The sequence below is a fragment of the Pristis pectinata genome, chromosome 38 (genome assembly GCF_009764475.1).
Source record: "Pristis pectinata isolate sPriPec2 chromosome 38, sPriPec2.1.pri, whole genome shotgun sequence".
Lineage (NCBI taxonomy): Eukaryota > Metazoa > Chordata > Chondrichthyes > Rhinopristiformes > Pristidae > Pristis > Pristis pectinata.
Window position 1 is genome coordinate 9,459,810 of NC_067441.1, and position 23,735 is coordinate 9,483,544.

The window sequence follows — 23,735 nt, forward strand, 5'->3', positions numbered from 1 at the left end:
TACCCACCACCCTCTGTGTGAAAAACTTCCCCCTCAGGTTCCTTTTGAATCTTTCCCCTCTCACTTTAAACCTGTGCCCTCCGCTTTTGGACTCCCCTCCCTCAGGGGAAAGATTGTGACCATTCACCTTATCTCTGCCCCTCTTGTTGTTATAAACCTCCAGAAGGTCACCCCTCAGTCTCCTACACTCCAGGGAAAAAGCCCCAGCCTATCCAGTCCTCCTTATAACTCCAGCCCTCCAGTCCCGGTAACATCCCTGTGAACCTTTTCTGCACCCTCTCCAGCTTAATGACAACCTTCCTGTAGCAGGGCGACCAGAACTGTATGCAGTACTTCAGACGTGGCCTTACCAATGTCTTGTACAGCTGTAACATGGCATCCCAACTGTTGCACTCAATATTCTGACTGGTGGCTGAAATATTACTGAGACTGAGCAGTAGGAATAGTGGGGGATATTAATTGGCTGCTACTGAAGATATAACAGGACAGCCTCAAAGACCTAGTAATGGGGGTATTGGTGATGCACTGGTGTATTAACAGGGGTATTACTGCAGGTATTTCCATGGGGGAGACTGGAAGGGGAAGTGCTTCAACCTCCTGCAGCCAAATAGTGCCGGGAGCCCAAGAGTGAGATTACTTTCAGTGACAGCTGTTGTTAACGCTGCCTCTCACTGAGTTGATTGTCCATTTGATCTGATCATACTGACCTGCCAATATTATTGGTGTAACAGTATCTAAAAGGCTGCAAAATGGATTTTCCACCCCTAGTTCATTAGCTCCACTGGGACGATGTCACGGGGTGGAGGTGCGTCAGGTGGTCTCATGGTCGCACACGTAAAGCAGGATTAAATCCCCACCAGAGCAAGCTGTGAAGTACATTGGCCCCCGAGGGGAGCAGAGCTGGGCAGATCCAGCCACCTCCACAACAACCCCACTGGTCAGACCACACTTGGAGTATTGTGTTCAGTTCTGGTAACCTCATTATGGGAAGGATGTGGACACTTTAGAGAAGGTGCAAAGGAGATTTACCAGGATGCTGTCTGGATTGGAAAGCATGTCTTATAAGGATAGGTTGAGCGAGCTAGGGTTTTTCTCTTTGGAGAGAAGGAGGATGAGAGGTGACTTGATAGAGGTGTACAAGATAATAAGAGGCATAGATCGAGTGGACAGAGACTTTTTCCCAGGGCGACAATGGCTAACACAAGGGGGCATAATTTTAAAGTGATTGGAGGAAAATGTAAGGGGAATGTCAGGGGTAAGTTTTTTACACAGAGAGTGGTGGGTGCGTGGAACGCACTGCCTGCAGAGGCTGTGGGGAGAGATACATTAGGAACATTTAAGAGTCTCTTAGATAGACACGTGAATGAGAGAGAAATGAAGGGCTATGTGGGAGGGAAGGGTTAGATAGATCTTAGAGCAGGATAAAATGTCGGCACAACATCGTTGACTGAAGGGCCTGTACTGTGCTGTAATGTTCTATGAAGGGACGTGGTGTGTGTCGATCGATTCTGACACCAGACCGCTATCGTGTGTTTGACTCAGTGCCTTGTGGATGGAGTGAGGTGCTGTGGGGTGGAAGGAGGCTCTTGTGGAGCAGGGAGAAGTTGGGCCAAATGGCCTGTTTCTGTGATGTATGTTTGGGTAATTCCAGATAACGAAAACCACACTCGCCTCCCAAAATCAAAAACATCTTCTAGTCAATGACCACCAGTCAACAGGACTAATCGTGAGACCCTTTAGTGGTCTGATAGTGCAAGTTTTTGCAGCTGTATAAAACTTTAGTTTGACCGCACTTGGAGTATTGAGTGCAGTTCTGGTTGCCCCATTACAGGAAGGGTGTGGAGGCTTTGGGGAGGATGCTGCCTGGATTGGAATGTATTGGCTACAAAGAGAGGTTGGACAAACTGGACTGTTTTCTCTGGAGTGTTGGAGGCTGAGGGGAGACCTGATGGAAGTTTGTGAAATTATGGGAGGCGTAGGTAAGGTAGACAGTCAGTGGAAATGTCAAATACTAGAGGACATAGGTTCAAGGTGAGAGAGGGAAAGTTTAAATGAGGTTTATGAGGTTTTGTACACTCAGAGTGGTGGGTGCCTGGAAGCTGCTCCCAGGGGAGGTAGTGGAAGCAGGCAGGATGTTTAAGAGGCATTCAGACAGGCACATGTACAGGCAGGGAATGGAGGGACATGGACCATGTGCAGGGAGATAGGTTTAGTTTAATTTGGCATCATGGTCAGCACAACATGGAGGGCTGAAGGGCCTGATCCTGTGCTGTACTGTTCTGTATTCTCTTTATCAGTCACATCTGGGCACAGTTCCTGCTGCATTCTCCATTTTGTTTCTCTACATCCACCTTTAGACCACAGATCTGAGCAAATCTGCTTAGTGGGGAACAGGTTGGAGGGTCTGAATGGCCTGTACCTTCAGCCAACGATACCTTCAGTCACCAGGAGCCGTCCACTGGTCGGTAATGTAGGCTCAGCAAGAGCCCACGGGTGACACTGGAATATATGGTCAGTACGCCTGTTTCAGTGATAACTGCTGGAGAGGTGGATAGAGGTCAGGGCACTGGACAAGTTCACAGCTTCGGGCCTGTGGGAACTCGTCTAATTGTACATACTTCGATATACTACCCCCTCCTCTCACCTATACTTGGTTGTAATCCCACTTTAAAAAAAAATGGGCAATAAACCAGAGGCATAAAATAATTCATCTTCCAGTCAGCTTGAACGCGAAAATTGGGGCATTTTGGCGACGTAGGGTCATGGGCGTCATACAGCACGGAAACAGGCCCTTCGGCCCAACTCGTCCATGCCGACCAAGATGCCCCTCTGAGCTGGTCCCATTTCCCTGCATTTGGCCCATCTTCCTCTCAACCTTTCCTATCCGTGTACCTGTTCAAGTACCTTTTAAATGTTGTTAATGTACCTGCCTCAACCACTTCTTCTGGCAGCTCGTTCCATTTACTCACCACCCTCTGAATGAAAAAGTCAACCCTCAGGTTCCTATTAAATCTCCCCCTCTCACCTTAAACCTGTGCCCTCTAGTTCTTGATTCCCCAATCCTGGGGGGGGGGAAAAAAACTGTGCGCATTCACCCTATCGATGCCCCTGAGAAGTAATTTGTGGGAAGTGACTTTGCATTTTATTTAGCAGTGCGAGGAGGATTGGATCAGGGGCGGGGAGGGGAGCTGACAGTGTGTATCAGACCACAGAGTTAAACCCACAACTGCAGTGTCGGTGCCCAGTCAGGACTGGGAAGGAGACGAAAGAAGCTGCAGGGAAGGTTGGTCCAGTCCGCTTCACTCATCCATCTCTGAGCTCAGCTGGTCTTTTCACCTTGCTTTTTTTTCTCTCTGGGAGTGGAGGTCGTTCCCAGCCTGACCTGCCGGGCTCATCCCCATTACTCTGCATTTCATAACTCCCACATGCTTCTCTCTGTGTGCTCACTCTTCAACCGCTCCCGTTCACTCACTGACCCGACCGCCTCATTTACAGCTGATTCCCGTGGTCACCCTGGTTTTACCCCATCGGAGACAGTCCCCTTCTCCACCACACCCTCCCTGCAGCTTCCTTTGTCTCCTTCCCAGTCCTGACGAAGGGTCCCCAATCCATAACGTTGTCTCTACCTCTCTCCCCACGGATGCTGCCTGATCTGCTGGGTGTTTCCAGCATTTTCTGTTTTTGCATTGGATTTGCAGCATCTGCAGATTTCAGTGGGTTCAGTGGGCTGAGGTGTGGAGCCGGCCTCTGTAGTTAGTCAAAAGCTGCCGAAAGCCAGCATGTCACAGGGTCCTGATGTAGAGCAGAGCCTCAGAAAATCGAGAAGCAAATCACGCACCAAGCCAGGACTGATCACCAAGCTACCCCATTCCTGGAACCAGTCCAGTAAATCTGTATGCATGCAGTCTGTCCCGTTCCCTAAAGGAAGGATGTGATTAAACTAGACAGGGTGCAGAAAAGATGCACAGGAAAGTTACTGGGACTGCAGGGCTACTTGGAGTTACAAGGAGAGACTGGATGGGCTGGGACTCTTTTCCCTGGAGTGTATGAGGCTGAGGGGTGACCTTATAGCGGTTTATAAAGTCATGAGGGGCATAGATAATGTTGAGGGTAGGGGACTCTTAAACTAGAGGACGTAGGTTTAAGGTGAGAGGGGAAAGATTTAAAGGGCACCCGAGGGGCAACTTTTTAAGATATCTTTATTAGTCACATGTACATTGAAACACACAGTGAAATGCATCTTTTGTGTAGAGCGTTCTGGGGGCAGCCCACAAGTGTCGCCACGCTTCCGGTCCCAACATAGCACGCCCACAACTTCCTAATTCGTACGTCTTTGGAATGTGGGAGGAAACCCACGCAGATACATGGTGAGCACGTACAAACTCCTTACAGACAGCGGCCGGAATTGAATCCAGGTTGCTGGTGCTGTGATAGCGTTGTGCTAACTGCCACGCCACCGTGCCTGCCTTCACACAGAGGGCGGTGGGTATGTGGAACGAGCTGCCAGAGGAAGTGGTTGAGGCAGGTACAATTATGACATTTGGACAGGTACATGGATAGGAAAGGTTGAGAGGGATATGGGTCAAACGCAGGCGGGCAGGATTAGCGTAGATGGACACCTTGGTCGGCATGGATGGGTTGGGCCGAAGGGCCTGCTGCTCTGCTGTACTGTTCGAAGTTCTGTGCCATGCTCTGTGAGTTGGGTGTGCTGACCAAACTGCTCTCTCCTGTGCCTCCCCTGCAGGATCATCCCGTCCACCAGCAAAGCTTTCGTCCTGAAGAACCTCATCTCAGGCGTGGACTATGACCTATGCATCCTGGCGATATACGGGGACGCGGTGACCCAGCTGGCAGCCACCAGGGTGGTCGGGTGCGCCCAGTTTGGCACCAAGGAGGAGTACCCGCACTGCCACCTCTTGCACGCCCACTTCCTGGGTGGCACACTGACGGTGATTGTGGGTGGCATCATCGTCGTCACCCTGCTGGTCTTCACAGTGGTCATGATGGTCAAGTACAAGATCTGCAGCAGCAGCCAGTCGCCTAAGGTCAGTGACGTGTACTCGCAGACCAATGGCAACCAGCCCGTGGCCAACGGGATGCTGCCCCGCAGCAGGATGATGGTTCTCCACTCCAAAGGGCAGTCAATGGGCAAGGCCGTGCCTCCTCCTCCTCCTCCCCCTTCCTCCTCCCGCTGCCCCCCCGTCGCTGCTCCCGGACACTCGGTGCCTCGGCACCGGGCAAAGCCACCGGGGAGGAAGTTCCGAACCAAGGCTAGGCCCGAGGCGGAGGCGGGAGGCGAGGCCCGGGCCAAGCGAGGCCCGGAGGCAGGGGGGAAGTCGCCCCCCAGCGGCCCCCTCTGCCCGACGGCGGCCATCTCCAGAGCCAAGCGCAGCTGTTCGTTGGACATGGGGGACATCGCCGCCGCCACGTGCTACAGCTATGCCAAACGCTTCAGCGTGATCTGGACTAAGCGGAGTCAGTCCGTGCATGGTATGCTGCTGCAGTACGCCGAGGCTGAGGTGGCGGCCAAGAGAACCAGCTTCTACAGCTCCGAGGAGTTGGAAGAGAGTATCGTCTAAGCCAGGGAACGTCGGAGGAGGAGAACCAGGCAGCCCCAGCTTGCTCTGCGAGGAGCAGTTCTGCCCTGTCAAGTGCCACGAGATGGGGGGTAGAAGGAGCCCCACTTCTGGGTTGGCACAGCAGACATTCCGGGAGGCACTGAGAGGGAGTGTGGCAATCTGTCCCAGGGATTGTTCTGCGGGAAGCCCTGGTTGCTTACATTTTATATCTGTGTGTAAAGGAGTTTCCGTTCTGTGGTCATTGGTGGAACCGACAGGGCAGCAAGAGTGGATGGATGTACGTTGAGATTGGCGATGCTACAGGTCTGACAGTAACCGAGTGTGGGAGAGTGGAAACAGCACCCAGTGGATGGGCTGATGGCAGTTCTGGAACTCCTGTACTTTCACCGATGAGCACGGATGATTCACTGTCCTGACAAAGGATCCGGGGCTGGATTGTGCCAAGGAACAGAGTGCTCAGCTCATATCTGTAATGTATAACTTGTCAATACACACTGGAACTGAGGTGCTCCTGAAATGGATATGCCACTGTCTATTATTTGAATGTTAATTCTGAGGTGTTGTTTTCACATTTTATCTAACCAGTTTGGTTTTATCCATTTGCCAAAGTTACCTGTGTACAGGTTGATTCGAGATAACATCAATGCAGACGTGAATATAATACGAATGTAAAATACAAATGCTAGTCTGAAACCTGTTCAATTCCACCGGGGAAAGATAGGGGAGGCAGCCGGTATCTTTTTCCCTGGGTCGAAATGTCTAATACTGGAGGGCGTGAATTTAAGGTGGTGGGGGGTAAGTTCAAAGGAGATGTGCGGGGCAAGTTTTTTTACACAGAGAGCAGTGGGTGCCTGGAATGTGCCGCCAGGGGTGGGGTTGGAGGCAGATACGATAGAGGCGTTTGAGAGGCTCTTAGGTACCTGAATGTGCAGAGAATGGAAGGATATGGACATTGTGCAGGCAGAAGGGAATAGTTTAGTTAGGCGTTTCATTATCAGTTTAATTGGTTTGGCACAACCTTGTGGGCCGCAGGGCCTGTTCCTGAACTGTACTGTTCTATGTTCTTGCAGGCGACTGGCATAGAGGTTGTTGAGATCTTAGATCAGTTGGGATCTATAAAAGTGATGGGCAGTGGAAATGATCCACACCTCCACCCTGCACAGGGATTGGCTGGAGACCTCCTTTGCAACAATTTGATGTACCGGGAGAGGGAAATGAAAAAAAAAAATCAATTAGACCAAAGTTCCAGTGTCAATTAGGGGAAAAAATTCTCGACACTACTCTCGTGACTTGTCAGCTAATCAGGAATTGAGTAGTTATCCACAAAGACAATTCACCGGGTGTGAGCTATGGGCCAGCTGGGAGCCAGGGCAACTTACTGAGGGTACAGAGGTAGGATCCTGTGCACTAAGTGCCAGTGAGTACCAGAGGACCGTGACTCCCAGGGAAATGAGTTGTCCTCTCCACCCTGGGCTTGCGCTCGAAATTGAACGTCTTCTCTGGAGATTGGGGGTTTAAGCATGGGCTACTTCTACCTGGAACTAGGACCCCCAGGTCACGGGAAGGCAGCTGTAATCCCAGGGGAAGCCCTCTGAGTACCCAAGGGTTACTCAGCGGTGGAGACCCAGCAGCAGGTGTGAAAGCCAAGGTGTTCTTTAGCTCTAAATTAAACTCGCCCAGGAGTCTTGTGGAGAACTTGCACGGCAGCACGTTCACCTGCAGATGACCCTGTACAACTGCAGAATTTTTGCAGCCCATTGAGCCCATCCTGGCCATGCTAGCCCCTGGTGGAGCCATGTCCTCAGTCCCATTCCCTGCTCTATCCCCACAGCCCTTGCAAACTTCTCCCTCCGGTGCTCATTCAATTCCCTTTTGAAAGCTCTGATTCGCTCTTTTTCTTCCCCCTCTACAGACCATCACAACTCTCGGGGTAAAATTATTCCCTGAGGGTCCCCTTGTATCTGTCTCCCCGGAATTTTAAACCTTTGTCTCCCAGTCCTTGAACCAAGTGCTAATGGGAATAGCTTCCCGCTGTCCAAACCAGTCCTGATCTTGGCCTCCTCGGTCAAACCTCCTCTTAGCCTCTCCGCTCCAAGGAGAACAGCCCCAACCTCAGTGGTCGGAAGTGAAAGGCAAGGGCATGACTGAGCGCAGAATTACACAGCAGCATCCCATCTGATCCAGGCAGCCTATGCTTGCATTTGAGCCAACTCGGCTGTCCTGAAATTGTTTTCCCCGAAGCTCTGCAGTCCAGGCGATGAAGTCGCACAGGGGGCCTCCGGGAGGGGAGGGAGGCACTGAGCCCACTGTCTGTACGAGGAGGGGAGGCAGTTACCCAGCCAGGTAAACCCAGGATATCGCGTGTCACAGAATTACGAAGATGGGCCATTTAATCGGCACTACAGTAGTGCTCCGTGCTCCTAGCCTCACCACATCCATCCGTTCCTTTCCTGCCTCGTGTCTTTATTCACTCATAGGGCCCTGGAGAGATGCAGCATGGAAACAGGCCCTTCGGCCCATCGAGTCCACACTAACTGTTAACTGCCCATTTACACTAATCCTACATTCTCACCAGCACCCCACCAGATTCTACGCCTCACCCACACACGAGGGGCAATTTACAGCTGACAACCCACCGGTCACAGGGAGAACGTGCAGACACACACACACACACACACACACACACACACACACACACACACACACACACACACACACACACACACACAGCGCCGGAGGTTGGGATTGAATCTGGGTCTCTGGCGCTGTGAGGCAATGGCTCACTTGATGCGCCACTGTGCCACCTAGGTTCCCAATAAATACCTCACCCCATCCCTGTGATCGCCATTTCCCCACTCTTCCCTGCCCTTAGAGAAGTCTCTCCCGAATTCACCACCAGGTTTCTGGGCGACGGTCTCTCATCGATGGCCCCCCAGTTCTGGTCTGCACTACAAGTGGAAGTAGCTCCTGCTTTACCCCAGCATCCATCCATGAAATCCCTGCATCGTGTTTGCTGGAAAAAAGAGGACAATCAGAGCCTCTCCGTGTGGTATCAGCACCATGTCATGGATGGGAGAATTTTAATTTTGCTGTTTGGCGATTCTGAGAAAAACAAGTTGCAGTCATTACTAAACTGTGGGCATGGGAATTAAAATACAGCAGATATGCCCACCTTATCAAACTGCTCCGTGCACTCGGGTTGCTCTGTTACACCTCCATCATCTGTGCCGCAGTTACTGAGCTCGACAGAACTCCTCTCGTTAGCTCTACAGTCCTTAATGTTGCTGTTAACCCTGGAGACATCACCTGCTCCTTCCAGGGACCTCAGGGATTCCCCACTGCCCAGGTAGATTTAACCCAGATCCCCCGAACTGGAAAAGCTCCTCATTGGGACAGTAAGCGACCAAAAACATGGTGAATATCACAGCAAAGTTCGAGGGCGGTTGGCCCACGCCAGTGTTTTGAAAGAGTCATTGGCTCCCTTTGCCAGTTCTCCACAGATCTATAAATATTTACCCCTCCGGGATCTTTCCCATTTGAAAGCTACCACTGAACGTTCACCCACCACCTTTCAGGCAGGGGGTTCACATCGCCGGTGCCGCTCCAGCCTGCACCCCCTCCCACCCCGCATTCGAGAGGGTCACGGCTGCTCCTGCCCCACCCCCGGCGTTCCCTGATGTCCAAACATCCATCAGTGTCAGGAGAGAACGTTCTCACGGACAGACTCCTGAAGTAAGGAGTTCTGCAGATGTACAACTCCCTCATTAAAGTTTTCCTTCATCTCAGTCCCAAAGGACCCACTTGTTATCCTGTCTCCCTGGTTTTGGACTCTCATGTGGGAGGAAACAACCTCTGAAATATATCTTGTCGATTCTTCTCATAGCCCTGTGTTTTAGTGAGATTACCTCTCTTTCTCCTAAAGTTCAGGGAAGGTTTCGAGGGATATGGACCAAACGAGGGCAAATGGGACTCACTTAGATGGTTGGCGTGGACAAGATGGGCTGAAGGGCCTGTTTCCCTGCAATGACGAATTAGAACGTAGAACACTACAGCACAGTACAGGCCCTTCGGCCCACAATGTTGTGCCGACATTTTATCCTGTTCTAAGATCTATCTAACCCTTCCCTCCCACATAGCCCTCCATTTCTCCATCATTCATGTGTCTATCTAAGAGTCTCTTAAACGTCCCTAATGTACATGCCTCCACAACCTCTGCCGGCAGTGCGTTCCACACACCCACCACTCTCTGTGTAAAAAAACTTACCACTGACATCCCCCTTATACCTTCCTCCAATCACCTTAAAATTATGTCCCCTCGTGTTAGCCATTGTCGCGCTGGGGAAAAGTCTCTGACTGCCCACTTGATCTGTGCCTCTTATCATCTTGTACACTAATTCTAATACTCATTCTAGTAACTCTGATAACTAAAGATGTTATTAAGTTAGAAAGAGTGCAGGAGTGATTTACCAGGACATCGCCTGCTCTTGGGGGCCTGAGTTACAAGGAGAGGTTGCGTAGACTAGGACTTTATTCCCTGGAACACGGGAAATTGAGGGGGGACCTGATAGAAGTGTATAAGATCATGAGGGGCATAGACAGGGTGAAAGTCTTTTTCCCAGGGAGGGGGAGCTAAAAACAAGAGGGCAGAGGTTTAAGATCAGAGGCGAGAGATTTAGAAGGGACATCAGGGGCAGCTTCTTCATACAGAGGGTGGTGCGTATTTGGAACGAGCTGCCAGAAATAATGATTGAGGCGGGCACATCAGCAACGTTCAAAAGCCGTCTGGATAAGTACATGGATAGGAGAAGCTTAGAGGGTCATGGGCCAAACGTGGGCAGATGGGCAACGCAGTCAGCATGGACGAGTTGGGCCGAAGGGCCTGTTTCTGCGCTGTGTGACTCTATGACCTGATCTAATGTCTCCTTTTGTGGTTTGTGCCAAATTTTAGTTGTGACTGCTGCTGGGAAATGTGTTGGGATGTTTTGCCTTGTGAAAGGTGCTGTGTAACCAGGTAACTACAGGCCATATCAGTGTCCTAGAGTCATGAAGCTGTACAGGCCCTTCAGCCCAACTTGTCCGTGCTGACCAAGTTGCCAAACTGAGTGAGTGGCATTTGCCTGCGTTTGGCCCATATCTGTTTAAACTTTTCTTGTCCATGTACCCGTCTTTTACATGTTGTAATAGTACCCGCCTCTACCACCTCCTCTGGCAGCTCGTTCCACACACCCACCGCACTCTGTGTATAAAAGTTGCCCCTCAGGTCCCTTTTAAATCTTTCCCCTCTCACTTTAAACCTTTGTCCTCCAGTTCTGGATGCCCTTACCCGGGGGAAAAGACCGTGACTATCCACCTTATCTCTGCCCCTCATGATTTTATAAACCTCCATAAGGTCACCCCTCAGCCTCCTTCGCTCTGGGGAAAACAGTCCTGGCCTGTCCAGTTTCTCCTTACAACCCTCCAGTTCTGGTAACATCCTCAGTGGAGAGCAAGAGTTAATCAGTAACAAGGTTTTGTTGAGAAAAAGAGATGTTGCTGGACTGTTGAATATTTTGAGAAGATAACAGGCGGTACAATTACAATGGTTAAAAGACACGTGAACAGGTACACGGATAGGAAGGGTTTAGGGGGATATGGGCCAAATGCAGGCAGGTGGGACTTGCTCAGGTCGGCAAGTTGGTTGGCATGGACGAGTTGGGCCGAAGGGCCTGTTTCCATGCTGTATGACTCTGTGACTCTAACATGGGGGGAAGGATGGTTGATGAGGGTGGTGGGTTTGATGGAACACACACAGATGTTGACAAGGTCCCAGATGGAAGCTTGGTCAGATAAACAACAGCCACAGGGGTCCAGGGAGAGCGGCAAAGAAGAGCGACAAGGAAACTCAATCCACAAAAATCCCTCGGGAACAGAAGTGCCCGAGGAATGGGTCCTGAAGTAAACAGGAATAAATCCCAATGGTCCTGAAGCAAGGTGTCGACCTGAAACATGGTCATTTCCTTACCCGGCCCCAAACAGATGTCGCCTGACGTGCCGAGTTCCTGCAGCAGTTTTTCACTCCAGGTTCCAGTCTCTTGTATCTCCAGAAATCCCAACAGTAGCCGGAAAGACAGATGAGGTGGTTAAGGAAGCATTTGCGATACTTATGGATGACGTATAAGAGCAGGGAGGTTGTGCTCAATCTGTGCAAACACTAGTGAGCCCACAACTACAGTACTGCATTCAGTTCCGGTCATTACACCATTGGGCTGATAGGACAACACTGCAGATAGCACTGTTGGTCTAGACAGATGTGACAGGACAAACGGCCCATTCCTGTGACACAGATTTCTGTGCTTCCATGATTAATGTCAATATAAGCGGTTGGTAGTCTCATCAGTGCTGTATATTTAATGGTGGACTAACTGGTAGACCCTTTAACGTGTAATATTTTTCTGTGGACTATTTAAAGCCTATTCCCTCTTCAGTGAACTCCCTGCACATTGTAAGATATTTATTTATTAGTCACATGTACATCCAAATGCGTCTTTTTGCGTTACTGAGAATGTGCTGGGGAGCAGCTTGCAAGTGTCGCCAACATAGCATGCCCACAACTTCCTAACCCACATGTCTTTGGAATGTGGGAGGAAACCGGAGCACCCGGAGGAAACCCACGCAGACACACGGGGAGAACGTACAAACTCCTTACAGACAGCGGTGGGAATTGAACCCAGGTCACTGGCGCTGTAATAGCGTCACGCTAACTGCTACACTACCGTGCCACATTGTGGTTTCCATTAGAGTCACACTTGGGGAAGAAGTGCGACAGACAGCATGGATTCACCTGCACACCCGGGAGCACCCCACAGTCTGTGGGTCAGTGGAGTTTTACATTGAATGCTTAAGCTTAAAACAAAAGAGCAAGATCGACAGAGAAATCTTCTTCACGTTTCCCCAGGGTTCCCAAGCCCAGAAAACTCTGCTCTCCTTTCCCATTGTTCTAATTTGCCATCTTCACACCTTCAGTCCTCTCCCTAAACCCCTGGCTCTGCCATTTCACATTACTTCTCTCACAACACTTGTGCTTGCTCACTTCCCTCAGCCTTGCTGCCATTTATCACAGCTTGCTGAGGTGCGTGCCGATATCTTGCTGTATGAAAGTGAAAGTCAGGGCTTTGAGTACACAGGGTTGGGATGTCATGGTGCAAGTGTACACGTGGTTGGTGAGATCACACGTGGAGTACCTGCTCGCCCAGCTGTGGGAAGGATGTCATTAAGCTGGAGAGGGAGCAGGAAAGATTCACAGGGATGTTGCCGGGACTGGAAGGCTTGAGTTATAAGGAGGGACTGGATAGGCCGGGACTGTTTTCCCTGGAGCGAAGGAGGCTGAGGGGTGACGTTATAGGGGTTTATAAAATCTTGAGGGGCAGAGATAGGGTGAATGGTCAGTCATTTTCCCAGGGTAGGGGAGTCTAAAACCAGAGGGCGTAGGTTTAAAGTGAGGGGAGGGGGCAGGGAAGACTTAAAGAGGACCTGAGGCAGATGCAACTAGCTCAGGTTGACAACTTGGTTGGCATGCACGAGTTGGGCCGAAGGGCCTGTTCTGATTTCTATGACTCGTTGAATCCCCGTCACAGGTCTTCCTGTGTCCTGAAGAGGTATTTCCCAGTTTCTTTGCCAGAGCGGCTCTCAGTTGGACTAATGAGAGCGTGACGTCCATGGGATCACACCATATCATCGTCTAAGTCCAGGCTTATGCCAACGTGTGAGCTGAGCCAAGTGACCTCCTTCCAAACTTGGGCTGACAGAATCATCAGGTACAGGAGACCTGTGATCCTTTTCCAATTTCCACCTTTCCCCATTCCTCTGGAAACTTTGACACATCAAACATTTGTGTTAGATGAAGGTTTTTGCCCCCAAACGTCGACTGTCCATTTCCCCCCACAGATGCTGCCCGACCCGCTGACTTCCTCCAGCAGTTTGTCTTTTGCCCCATCTGCAGTATCCTGTGTCTCCATCGTTCTGTTCCCGATTGGACATCCCGATTGACTCTGCTCCCCTTATCCTTAAAGGTAGTAAATTTTTTTAAAATTTTATTTACAGCGTGGTAACAGGCCCTTCTGGCCCAACAAGTCCGCATCGCCCATTTTAAACCCAAATTAACCTACCCATACGTCTTTGCAATGTGGGAGGAAACCCACGCGGACACGGGAGAACATACAGACAGCGACGGGAATCGAACCCCGATTGCTGGCGCTGTAATAGCATTGCGCTAACCGCTATGCTACTGTGCCTCCCCTGTACCGTGTAACGTTCCAGGTTACAGCTTGCTGTGTAACCAACCACTCCTCTCGGTGTGAGGTGATGCATTTTGGAAAGTCAAACCAGTGTAGGACTTGTACTGTGAATGGTAGGGCACTCGGGAGTGTAATGGAACAGAGGGACCTAGAAGTACAAGTGCAGAGTTCATTGAAAGCGGCGTCACAGGTAGACAGGGTGGTGAAAAAGGTGTTTAGCACGCTGGCCTTCATCAGTCAGGGCAGTGAGTGTAGGAGTTGGGACATTATGTTGCAGTTGTATAAGTCATTGGTGAGGCCGCACTTGGAGCACTGTGTACAGTTTTGGTTACCTTGTTATAGGAAAGACGTGACTAAACTGGAAAGAGTGCAGAGAAGATTTCCGAGGATGTTGCCAGGACTGGAGGGCCTGAGTTACAGGGGGAGGTTGGTCAGGCTGGGTCTTTATTCCCTGGAACGTAGGAGAATGAGGGGTGACCTTACAGAAGTGTTTAAAATTATGAGAGGCATGGATAAGGTGGACAATAACAATCTTTTCCCCAGGGTACGGGTGTCCAAAACTAGGGGGTGTAGATTTAGGGTGAGAGGGGAAAGGTTTAAAAGGGACCTGAGGGGAAACTTTTTCACCCAGAAGGTGGTGGGTGTGTGGAACGAGGAGGTGGGAGAGGCAGGTACAACAGGATCACTTAAGAAGCACTTGGACAGGTACATGGAGGGGTGGGGCTCGGAGGGATATGGGCAGAATGCAGGAAATTGCAGCTATCTGGGTGGACACTGTGGTCGGCATGGACTGGTTGGGCCAAAGGGCCTGTATCCGTGCTGTATTGCTCTGTGACTCTGTGATCACCAACTACTTGAAATCTGTGATCTCTGGTTATTGAACTGCACACCACAGGAAACAGTTTCTCCTGACTAACTACATCAAAACCCCTCATAATTTCCAGCAAACCTCCCTTCCTTTGCCATGACGACTACATTGCAGCCACTGGACTACATTCTATTCTGGTCCGCCATCCCCTCCGTCCTTTCCTGATGCTCAGACTGGGGACAACATTCCAGCCCGCACAGCGGACGGAGGTTGATGAAGGAAAGGGATAGGACGCCACTGCCCCCCCCCCCACTGACAGAGTTCCCTGTGTGAACTCCAACAATACAATATGTTCAGAAGCTTGGCTCAAACTCTCCTGGTTAGGGATTTGGCAGTGGTGAACCTCTCTTGTTATTATGCAGATCAGTGTTTTGCTTTGGAGCCACGTCTTTGAGCATTTCCCCCTTGTCGTGAACAAAAAGCCTCACAGACTATTCAAGGGGCAGCAGGTGCAAATGAACCAAAGAGAGATTCATTCCAACTCGGAGTGTGCTGTGGACAAACATGCACTTAGAGCTTGTTTAATTTGAGCGCTTTCTACAAAGAGAAAACAAAACTAAAATGTCTCCAGGGAATGTTACAGAGCGAGAGAGCAAACTACTGGGCCCAGCTATAAAGACACGGGGGAGGGGGAAGGAGAGAGAGGGGTAGAGAGAGAGAGAAGGAGAGATAGGGGGAGGGTGAGAGGGGTAGAGAGAGATAAGGAGAGATGGGGAGGGTGAGAGAGAGGGGGAGAAGGAGAGATAGGGGAGGGTGAGGGGGTAGAGGGAGGAGAGATGGGGCAGGGTGAGACGGGGAGAAGGAGAGATGGGGGAGGGTGAGGGGGTAGAGGGAGAAGGAGAGATGGGGCAGGGTGAGAGAGGGGAGAGGGAGAAGGAGAGATGGGGGGAGGGAGAAGGAGAGATAGGGGGAGGGTGAGAGGGGTAGAGAGAGGAGAGGGGGAGGATGAGGGGGAGAGAGGAGAGGGGTTGGGAGAGGGGTGGAGAGAGAGAAGAAGAGATGGGAGGGTGGGGGGGAGACAGTGCGAGGGGAGAGAGATGGAAGGGGAGAGTGGGAGGAGAGAGGGAGAAGGAGGGAGAGAGAGAGAGCACCTGCGTTTACAAGGGAACATAAATTGGACATGATCATTCAGATGCATTCAGCTCTGCAAATCATGTTCATTTCAGTGCTCTTGAAATGTTGCTTGTTGAAAACGGCTTCATGCTTCTGGTGATTAGTCAGTGGTAACATCCTAACCCTCTTCTCTTGCTAATGAAAGGCCATTTGTTGTAGCCTTCACTCCCCCAGTGGGCACTAAGGAAGAATTGCTGTTCGCCAGCCCAGTGCACTGCAGCCAATCATTTACCTCCAGTATATTCACTGCGATAACGCAGACAATTTGCACACAGCAAGTTCCACAAACTGAGCTGGCAACCAGCTCCTCTGTTTGCTGATCTGCAGCCATGTCAGGGATGGTAGGGAGGGATAGCCGTGGGCTAGGACAAGCCCTCTGACAGTGGCCATTGCATCTTTTGCATCCAGTTGAGGGGGCAGATGGGTTCTTGAATTAATGACTTGTCTGAAAGTCTCTGACAGTGCAGTCCAAGACACTGGTGAGGCTGCGCTGGGAGCATTGCGTTCAGTTTTGGTCGCCCTGTTATAGGAACGACGTTATTAAACTGGAAAGAGTGCAGAGAAGGTTTTCGAGGATGTTGCCGGGGCTCGAGGGCCTGAGTTATAGGGAGAGATTGGGCAGGCGAGGACTTTATTCCTTGGAGAGTAGGAGATTGAGGGGTGATCTTATATAGGTGAATAAGGTAAGATATTTATTTATTAGTCACATGTACATTGAAACACACAGTGAAAAGTGTCTTTTTGCGTTACTGAGAATGTGCTGGGGGCAGCCCGCAAGTGTTGCCACACTTCCAGCGCCAACATAGCATGCCCACAGCTCCTAACCCGTTTGTCTTTGGAATGTGGGAGGAAACTGGAGCACCCGGAGGAAACCCACGCAGACACGGGGAAAAACGTACAAACCCCGTACGGACAGCAGCCGAATTGAACCTGGGTCGCTAGTGCTGTAAAGCGTCACGCTAACCGCTACACTACCATGCCCGTCACAATCATGAGGGGCATAGATAGGGTGAATGCACTTAGTCTTTTTCCCAGGGTTGGGGAATCAAGTAGCAGAGGACATAGGTTTAAGGTGAGAGGGGCAAGATTTAATAGGAACTTGAGGGGCAACTTTTGAGGTAGTGCGTATATGGTACGAGCTGCCAGAGCAGGTGGTTGAGGCAGGTTCAACAACAACTGTTAAAAGACAGTTGGACAGGTACAGGGATAGGAAGGGTTTTACCTTGGAGCAGATGTAACTGATAGGAAACAACCTTTCTGGTCCCTCGAGCCTGCTCCATCGTTCACCAACATCACGGCTGCTCTTCAGTCTCATTGCCACTTTCCTGCACTATCCCCATCTCCCTCCATTCCCTTCGTGCCCAGAGATCTGAACTGAATGAACACGACAACTGAATCTCCACCACCCGCTGGGGCAGAGGACTCCAAAGGCTCACCACCCTCTGAGTGAAGAGATCTTCCCTCACCTCAGCCTGAGTGGCCAATCCCTTATTCTTGGACTTTTGCCCCAGTTCTAGTCTCCTCAGACGGGGGCGAGTGTTCCCTGCTTCAAACCTTTCAAGCTTTTAAAGGATTTTGGAAGTTTTGAGGAAGTCACAGAGTCGCACAGCACGGAAACAGGCCCTTTGGCCCAACTGGTCCATGCCGACCAAGATCTAAGCTAGTCCCATTTGCCAGTGTTTGGCTCATAACCTTCTAAACCTTTCCTATCCCTGTACCTGTCCAACTGTCTTTTAACAGTTGTTATTGTACCTGCCTCAACCACTTCCTCTGGAAGCTCGTTCCATATACTCACCACCTAAAAAGCTGACCTTCAAGTTCCTATTAAATCTTTTTTCTTTGTTAACTCAGTCCTCATACAACAAACCCACCATCCCTGGCACCAGGCTAATGAACCTTCCCAGCACTCCCTCTATCTCAGAGACCAGAACTGTCCACTATTCCCCAGACACAGTCACGCCCGGGTCCTGTACAACTGCAGTTAGACCTCCTTACTCCTGTGATCTTGTGGCTTCTCTCTGAAGAAGAGCAGTGGGTGAATGCACCTTGGTCCTGGTCAATATGCAGTCCTCACCCCAACAGCTCAAACATTAACTGTCCATTTCCCTCCGTGGATGCTGCCTGACCTGCTGAGTTCCTCCAGCTTTTTAAGCATAACTCAAACAGATGCTGTGTATTTAATGTTGTTGTTTTTGAGTATGTATGTCATACATGTCATAAAGTTGCCTCACAGGTGGATAGGGTAGTTAAGAAAGCTTATGGGTTGTTAGCTTTCATAAGTCGTGGGATCGAGTTTAAGAGCCACGAAGTAATGATGCAGCTCTGCAAAACTCTGGTTAGACCACACTTAGAGTACTGTGTCCAGTTCTGGTCGCCTCATTATAGGAAGGATGTGGAAGCGTTGGAGAGGGTGCAGAGGAGATTTACCAGGATGCTGCCTGGTTTAGAGAGTATGGATTATGAGGAGAGACTAAGGGAGCTGGGGCTTTACTCTTTGGAGAGGAGGAGGATGAGAGGAGACATGATAGAGGTGTACAAAATATTAAGAGGAATAGATAGAGTGGACAGCCAGCGCCTCTTTCCCAGGGCACCAATGCTCAATACAAGAGGGCATGGCTTTAAAGTAATGGGTGGGAAGTTCAAGGCAGATAGCAGAGGGAGGTTTTTCACCCAGAGAGTAGTTGGGGCATGGAATGCGCTGCCTGGGGTGGTGGCGGAGGCACGTACATTGGTCAAATTCAAGAGATTACTAGATAGGCATATGGATGAATTTAAAATAGAGGGATATATGGGAGGAAGGGGTTAGATAGTCTTAGGCGAGGTTTAAGGGTCGGTACAAGATGGTGGGCCGAAGGGCCTGTATTGTGCTGTACTGTTCTATGTTCATAGAGTCACACAGCACAGATACAGCCCATCTTGCTGACCAACTACCCCTCTATACTAATCTCGTTTACCAGCGCTTGGTCCATAGCCTTCTCTGCCTTGGTGATTCGTGCATATCCAGATACTTCTTAAACACAGTGAGAGTCTCTGCCTCCACCACCCCCTCAGGCAGTGTGTTCCAGATTCCAACCCTCCCTCTGTGGGAGAAAGTCTTTCTTCAGACCACCCGCAAACCTCTTGCCCCTCACCCTCAACCCATGTCCTCACATTTTCCAACTACGCAATTACATTTCAAAAGTAGTTCACCGGTCCTGGACGGCTTTGGCGCTTCCTGGGATTGTGTACACACACCAGAACGCGCTGGCCACCTTTCATAACTGTGCACAGACAATGAGGGAGTTTCAGGTCCAAACTCTGATGTGAAGCAGAGATCACAGGGACAAAAGCAGGATGTAGTGCTGAACACTGGAGTATTGCACCCAATTCTAGTTACAGAACCTTCTGAAGGATGTGAAGGTCTGGGAGGGATTTACAGGAACGGTTCCGGGGACGATGAGGGATTTCAGCTCCAGGGTTGGAATGGAGAAGCTGGGGTTGTTTTCCTTGGAGCACAGAAGGTGAGGGGAGGTTTGGAATAGGATCAGGACTGGTTTAGTTGGGGGAGCCGGAGGGAAGCTGTTCCCATTGGCGGACGCTTCGCCGGCTTAAAAATTTAGGTAAAAGGGGAATATGAGAAAAAAACCGTTTTGCACAGACAGCCCATAGTGGTGGAAACAGTCAGACAGGCCTTTCAAAAGTGGATGGGCACTGGAGGGAGAATAACTGACAGGGCTGTGGAGAAAAGGCAGAGGAATGGGGCTGATGGACAGTCTAGCAGAAGCCTGTCTAGGCCAAGCAGCCTCCTCCTGTACCAAAAATGTCCACGTCTCAGCTCCCTCTGCCCACCAGTTCCACAGTGCCTACCGCCCTTGCCTGAAGTCCTTCAATCTTTAAAACTGTGTCAACTTCCCCCAGCCTCAGCTCTTTGGAGGGGTGGGGGGGGGGGCGGTGGGGGAAGAGAATTCCAGACTTCCACTGCTCCATGCAAAGAGCTTCATGACCACCTAGAAATCCTGGCTGTAATGTTCAGATTGTGTCCCTTGTTCCAGCCTCCCTCACTAGAGGAAAGAGTTTTTGTCTCTCCACCATTCCCACTCCTCCAAGAAACACAAGGGTCTGCAGATGCTGGAATCTGGAGCAACGTGATCTGCTGGAGGAACTCAGCGGGTCGAGCAGCATCTGTGGAGGGGGGAAAGGAATTGTTGACGTTCAATGCAGGGTTTCATTCAACCTGAAACGTCGACAATTCCTTCCTCTCTGCCCCCACCCCGCAGATGCTGCTCGACCCGCTGAGTTCCTCCTGCAGATTGCTTGTTGCTTTGTGTTAAAGGACCTTGACAGGATTGTCCCTTCATTCATGGGAGGGCGAGCCTTTGGGTGATCTGGACAGGCCCTGGAGAAAAGCTGGCACCATCGTGTCCGTTAACGGGGTCTGTCAGGGAGAAGGAGCATCCCATCAACAGTCCAGCTACTCTGACTGCCAACTTCAGACCGCTAACTGAACCACGAGTTCGCTGGACGTCTACACCCCTGGCAAGGGAAGCAGTTACTGCCTTTCCAATTAACCCCTGAGCCACCTTCCTGAAGCAGTTTGGTACAACAGATCGCCTGGCTTCACCAGTTCACCAGATAAGAGCCAACCAGGTTACTGATGGTTTTGTGACGCGTGTGAGTCAGTTGTTGAAGGCCACTCCGGTGGTTGCGAGTAGCAATGGCTCTCTACTCTGTTTAAGTAACCAAACTTAAGTTTCCCAGCTGCTCACAAAATCAGACAGCATGGAAACAGGCCATTCAGCCCACCAGGTCCACGCCAACCCTTGGGCACCCATCCATATTAATCCCATCTTCCTGCTGTGGCGGGATTCAAACTCACATCCCTGGATTGTTAGTCCAAGCCTCTGGATCACTCCTCCAGTAACATAACGTCCACATCACTGCATGGCGTGAGCTGTGATCTGGGAAAGCACTACATATGATTTAACAGTAATTTCCAAAATAATTTGGATAAATACTGGAGAAATGGGCAGGGAGCAGGGAACGGGGACCAATTCAGGCAACTCGTTCCTGACGCTGCCACTAATGTAATGGAACCCCTTCTCCTGTGTAATGTGTCCACTGATACTCAGCACACTTGTTGCCGATTCGAACAGTGGGCTAACATCACAGACTGGTTATGATCAGAGGAAAATCACTTCCATTCCTTCCTGGAATCAGACGATCCTGAATCTAATGCTTGTGTAATGTGGATGATAGTTTTACATTTGAATTGGGGGCATCAAGCAAGAAAATAATAGTGACAAAGTTCACCAAAGTGACTGGAGAACTGGTGTTGTGAGGAAGGTTAAGGGGAGATTTAATGGAGGGGTTAAAACTCATTGTCAAACTGAAGAAACCAAGAGAACCCTTTCCCCAACAACCTCACTGGCAGATGATGCAGATCTAAGCAACAGACCAGAGGGGGAAGAGGATGGTGCTTACGCTGCCTGAATTGCCAGTGGGGACAGATTTACTTGTGACAGTAAAAAGGGAACTAGAAAAATATTAGAAAATATAAGTTAGCAAAGGTTAGCAGGAAGGGAGTGGGATTCATTGGCGAGCTCTTCCAAAGAGCTCGCACACACACAGTGGGCCGAATGGTCTCAGTGCTGCGTGATTCTGTTGAGAAAAAGGACCTGTAACCTGGTTCAGCGTTGCTGAACCCAAGCACTGCCTTCTGTTTCAACAGTGCCCCCAGAACTATTCAAGTATTCACATGTTAAAAGCTACTGCAAGTGCTTTTTAATAATTTACTCAGCTTCCACTGCAAACAGTCTCACCAAAATCTATAAGCCCATGGTCTTTTGGAAACACTCTAAATGCTTGACATTTTCAGCATAGTAGATAAGGAAAATCGCTTCTTAATTGCCTGTAAAATTGCCGCAGTATTCCACTGACATTATACCAAGGTTAATATCAGTGCGTTGATACATTTTGTTTTCTTAAATAGCTGTAAGGGGTGTTGTGCTTGTCTGCGCCTTGTGTGCTATGAATGTGAGACGATGGCTTTCAGAAACCCAGTTGGCCCATTGATAATACCGAGAAGCGGAGAAAATGCTAAATTCCTGCTGGTCAGTCTCACACGGTTCTGGAGCATGACAGGAATAATGGGATCAGTTCAGCTGTCCAACTCCGCAGCTGGGCTGACACATGAAACGGGGACCCCTGCCGCAGATTCAGATCATGTCCATTTGCAACAGAGCCTTGTGAATATCTGAACACAGGCGTCATGTTACATGGGCTATAACTTGACGCGACTCATACATCTTGTTTAAGGTGAGTCACCCGACTCATTATGCAGCTGTAAAAGCTGGTGATGACAGAAAATTGCAGTCACTGTATAATGCACAATGGGTGAGGGCAGTACAGCGGAAATGTCGAGGCTCCTTGAGGTGTGCTTTGCAAATACGTGCTCCCGTTCTGCAGGGGTAAGAGTTCAAGTTTTATTTACTGAAGTTTGCAGCTTCCCAAAAGCACACAGCCCATCTGTTGGTAAATAAGGATGAATACCTGTCAGTCATCAGCACATTCCCCTGATACTGCAGGTTTTAACCATGTCTTAATGCCTTGGTCGTCAGGCTCAGGTTTATAATGAATGAGGCAGGAACAAATAAAGACAATCACAAAACCTCTTCTCGTTCCATGTGAAGCTGAGGTGTTGGCTGAAGTTATTCACCCATCATTGGCTGTACTAGCTCATAGCAAAACCTACTCCAGCCCTGCAATTCTTTGCAGGTATTTGTCCAAATCGTTTTTGGAGGTTACTGAACCTTCTGCCACCACACAATTAGACAGGATGTTTGAGATATGACAACTCCTGGGATAAGGGGTCTATCCGATCTCGTGCAGCCTGTGTCTGTGCTTTTTGGAGTTCAGAAGAATGAGGGGTGACCTTATTGAAACATAAGATCTTTAGCAGGCATGACAGGGTAGATGTGGAGACGTTTCCATCTTGAACGGAGGGGCATCGTTTAAAGCCGAGGTGTGTAGCAATTTTTTCTTCGCAGAGGATGGTGAGTCTCTGGGATTCTCCACTCCGGGGGACGCGGAGGCCGGATCATCTGAGATGGATGCATTTATGAAAGGATAGGAAATTGAGGGCTGTGGGGAACTGGCACAGAAGAGAAGATGAAGCCTGGGGCAGATCAGCCACCATCCTATTAAATGGTAGGACAGGTTTGTGGCCTACGCTGAGTGGCCTTCTCCTGTTGCCTCGTGTTCTTACGCTCTGCATGCAAAAAAATCCTCAGCCGGCTTTCTTGCAAATTATCTTCATTCTGTGTCCTCTGGTTACAACCCGTCAGAGGAAAAAAAATTGGAGACACAAGAGGCTGCAGATTCTGGAACCTGGAGCAGCAAACAAGAAGCTGGAGGAACTCAGCGGGTCAGTTGACTGTCCGCTTCCCTCCACAGATGTTGCCTGCCCCACTGCGCTCCCCGCCCCACCCCCCCCCCCCCCAACCCCCCCGGCTTCACGTGTGTGTGGCTGCAGGAAAACAAAGTTAATAGGCCAGTGCTCCTCTGTTGGAAAGCAGAAGAACGAAGGAGTACGTCACGTGGACACCTCTGTCTGGTGACGTGCCGGGAGCAGCAGTATAACATTGCACTGACAGCTCCTGTGTGTATGAGGCTGTGGTGCGAGACAGTCTGGCAGAGCCCAAGCCCAGGGAGGAAGAACACACAGCCTTGATGGCAGGCCCTTGCTCTTAGAAACGAATCCCAACCATGTGTAAAAGGATGGCACTAGCAGAATGACATGAAGCACTTCAAAAAGGTCACGGCACTTGCCGCAAGTCCACAGCACTGAGGTGACACAACTGGTCTGGATTGGGGAGGTTCAGGTTCAATTCAAGTTGTACTTCACACAGTCCTGACATTTAAGGC

General features: G+C 50.1%; 2 protein-coding genes across 6 annotated transcripts in view; one reads left to right on the forward strand and one right to left on the reverse strand.

Moving 5' to 3' along the window:
• The window catches only part of LOC127587061 (leucine-rich repeat and fibronectin type-III domain-containing protein 2-like), a 40,592-nt gene extending 26,873 nt beyond the window's left edge, over window positions 1–13,719 (forward strand). Inside the window, exon 3 of the mRNA XM_052045234.1 lies at window positions 4,745–13,719. Coding sequence (XP_051901194.1) covers window positions 4,745–5,579 — 835 coding nt within the window. The 3' untranslated portion in view covers window positions 5,580–13,719. The remainder of the gene's footprint in view (window positions 1–4,744) is intronic.
• LOC127587059 (pyruvate carboxylase, mitochondrial) overlaps window positions 1–23,735 on the reverse strand; it is an 859,607-nt gene that overhangs the window by 351,999 nt on the left and 483,873 nt on the right. The gene's annotated exons all lie outside the window — the stretch shown is intronic.